Source organism: Cryptomeria japonica, chromosome 2, assembly GCF_030272615.1.
Source record: "Cryptomeria japonica chromosome 2, Sugi_1.0, whole genome shotgun sequence".
Lineage (NCBI taxonomy): Eukaryota > Viridiplantae > Streptophyta > Pinopsida > Cupressales > Cupressaceae > Cryptomeria > Cryptomeria japonica.
Window position 1 is genome coordinate 571,637,317 of NC_081406.1, and position 3,478 is coordinate 571,640,794.

Consider the following 3,478-nt stretch of genomic DNA (forward strand, 5'->3'; position numbering starts at 1 on the left):
GATTTTCCAAGACCTTCATGAACTATACTCAAAGGCTTATGAGAGGGGATCATTAGGAGAACTTATCAATAAAGGCACTATTAAGTTATTACCCAAAGAAGGGGACAAGTCACTTATTAGAAATTGGAGACCCATTACTCTACTCAATGTGTCCTATAAAATTTTGGCCAAGGATTTGGTACTCAGACTAGAAAATGTGCCACCCAAATTCATATGTCGCACTCAAATAGGGTTCATAAAAGGAAGATACATATTGGAAAACCTAATCACCAACTGGGACGTGATGGATTGGGCAAATGTATCAGAGCAGAATGTGGCCATGTTTCTTTTGGATTTTGAGAAGGCCTATGATAGGGTTGAATGGGAGTTTATCTTAATGATGCTAGAAGCCTTTGGATTTCCTGTGGAATTTTGCAAATGGGTGAAGATTCTCCTTAAAGATGCACCTGCTCAGATAGAGATTAATGGTTCCCTCTCACAGATTATGAAGCTCGGTAGGTCTATTAGACACGGTTGCCCTCTTGCCCCTACTCTTTTTGTTATAGCTTATGATACCCTATATTATATCTTAAGAGATTACACCATATCCCCTAAAGTGGGAGGTGTTAAACTTCCTGATGGGTCTGAACTGATTAATACACAATTTATTGATGACACTGCACTTTTTATAGAACTCACCAAGCAAAATATGGAAGCCTTGGAGTGCGAAATTAAGTTCTTAGGTGAGATCTTAGGGGCCAAAATTTCTTAGGCTAAATCTACCCTTCTTAGGTGGAAGGAGGGGCCACCAGATTGGCTACAACAATTTGGAATCCAATGGGGGGCCTAATAAGATTGTCAGGTATTTGGGAATACCCTTTACCATCTCCCGTTCTCTCAAGGAGATGTGGCTTTGGGTTAGAGGCAAAATTGACAAGAAGCTCAATAAATGGAATAATAGGTATCTTTCGCTTGTTGGAAGAGTGCAAGTGTGTCAAAAAATTCTATCCTCATACAATATTTACTACTCCTCAGTGTGGATGTTCTCCAACTATCAAATCCTAGAAATACAAAAAGTTGTTAGGAACTTCCTATGGTCTGACAGGAAAGGAAATAAAAAGATACACTCTGTTAAGTAGGGGTGGTGCAAAGTAGAGAAGAATCTGGGATGGCTTGGGTTAAAAGACTTGAGAATACAAGGGGTTGCCCTTGCTGCAAAGTGGATCTTTCAAGATTTTGATGGCAATGAACCATGGAAAATTTTGGTAAGAAACAACATCCTGAGAGCTGTTCCGAAGAAGGCTCCATCATGGAAATCTCTTCCTTTTTGTGACCTAGTGGTTGGAGGTTTTGCAGTCTCAGTGCAAGGTTTGAGTGTCTTTAAGTCTATTTAGAAAGCCTGGGAAACTATTAGACCTTTCATCACAAATAATAGGGCCACCAATAATGACCACATCCATGGGGAAAGGTCTATCTGGTGGAACCTTCTCCATTCATCTAAACCTCTTACGCTACGCAAGGGTGTTCTGCTAAAGCATGAGTCATTAAAGACATTCACTACTTTAAAGACATTATTGAGAATGATAGGCTTATTAGCTGGGAATCCCTTAGAGATAGATTTGATCTGCAAAATTCCCAGAAGAGAACCTATAACATGATGAAACATGCTTGTTCAGACCTGCAGTTGCCCAAGAAATGCAAGATTATTAATGAAAGGTGTACTGATCTCATGTGGAGAAATATTATTTATGTGTCTAATATCAAAGCTATTATTGTTTACAATACCCTAACATATGATGAATCTATTATAATGTATGCTAACAATGTGTGGTTTGCAGAATTCTCAGTGAAACAGTGGCAAAATATATTTTCACGACTATGGAGTAGTCCTATCACACCCAAGAAAAAATGCTTTAGATGGTTGATGATAATTAAGAGGCTGCCATTCAGAAAAGATTATAATAATAGTGATATATGAAAAGTGTGTAGGGTACCTGAGTCTGTTAAGCACATTTTATTTGAATGTAATATTGCTAGAGAAATTTGGCTATTATTTGGTATTTCTATTCCTAAGCTGATTTTTGTTCTAGATGTTCTCACTAGATATATTAAGGGATTGAAAAAGGATACTAACTTATTTTGGTATATTCTTTCCACTAAAAATTAATGGTATATATGGAAAATTAAAAATGAAGATAAGTACCAAGGTATAGATAGGGCCCTTACCGAGTCATTTTGTGGACTCACCCTTCATCGAATTTTTCTACAGGTATTTGTGACTATGAGCATTGAGAAACACAAATTCCTTAGATTCATTAAAGACTAAAGTGCCAAGTTGTACCTACATGAGATGGAGAATGGATATAAGTGGAGGCAAGCCGCAGGAGAAAAATAAGCTGTTGACATAGCAATGGAGAGCTTGGGAGTAGAGATTAGAAAAATCAGAGACCCGGTGAAGGATCGCATCCAGATGCTTACCCAACTCCTTGAGGGTAAGTAGGCCGTGTGGATGGAAGGCCCGATGGGGTGGACGACCTGGATGGAGGCCTTTCAACAACATGAACAGTCTTGATCCAGCTTTGATACTTCATTACATCTCCTATGATCTAGCTTCGATAGTACTTTCTGCAGATATATGCATATTTTTGTGTAAAGTTTGTGTATAATCCTATATAGTTTTCTGGATCTGTGATCCATATGTACATTCAACAGTAGTTAGTTGAACTCTGGATATGGCAGTTTTTTTGTACCGATTTTACTCCTTATATGCAATAGAAAAAAATAGTTTTAATAGAATAATTATTAATAATTATAGAGAACATGAAAGGAATGGTGTCGTGGGTGAGGGAGAATGTAGGATGTCGAGCTAGGCACTGATGCCCTAGCTCGTGGGTGGTCATTTCCTACTGGTGCATCAGGGGGAGGGTAGTGAGGCTTGTGTAGGGAGGGGAGGAGTTGCGGGTGCTAGGGGTTGAGCGGTGGTCTGTGGGAGGGGGGTTGTGCTGCGTGTGGTTGGGGTTTAGGATTCTCTATGGGCCCATGGTTTGCCAGTGGGGTAGCGGGTTGCAGTTGGCTCTGCCTTTCGATGGAGCTTGAGAGGGGTGGGGTCTTGGGTGTCATGTTTTCTTGCTTTCCCCTTTTGGGGTGTGGTTTTTTTATTTATGTGAGGTCCAATGTTGAGTATTGGTGGAGAGGCCTCGAAGGCACCTCCTGCCATAGATTTTCGTGATGTGGTGGGTTCAAAATCCCTATCCAAAAGTATGAAGGCTTTTAATAATAATATTTTTTCTTCAGATTCAGGATCTAGTAGTGCTGGTGGCTCTCAGATTATGAAGATTAATGGTTGTCTGGAGAGATGCAGTTAGAGGTTGAGGTTGGTTATTCCTCCGGAGATGATAGCTGAAGATGTTGAATACTTTTCAAAACACTCGCTATATTGCAAGTTTTTGGGAATGAGGGTTTCTTTGCAATTTTTGGAAAACTGGGCGCATAGAACTTG

General features: G+C 39.7%; 1 protein-coding gene across 1 annotated transcript; it reads left to right on the top strand.

Moving 5' to 3' along the window:
• The first annotated feature begins 283 nt into the window (after positions 1–283).
• Positions 284–751, top strand: LOC131866281 (secreted RxLR effector protein 78-like). The gene has a single exon (XM_059215443.1). It carries the CDS (start codon positions 284–286, stop codon positions 749–751), a length of 468 nt encoding a protein of 155 aa, XP_059071426.1.
• Positions 752–3,478: the final 2,727 nt, after the last annotated feature.

Bases quoted from the DNA above. Each gene is read 5' to 3' on its own strand.
- LOC131866281 (XM_059215443.1), top strand. From the start codon at position 284: ATGGATTGGGCAAATGTATCAGAGCAGAATGTGGCCATGTTTCTTTTG.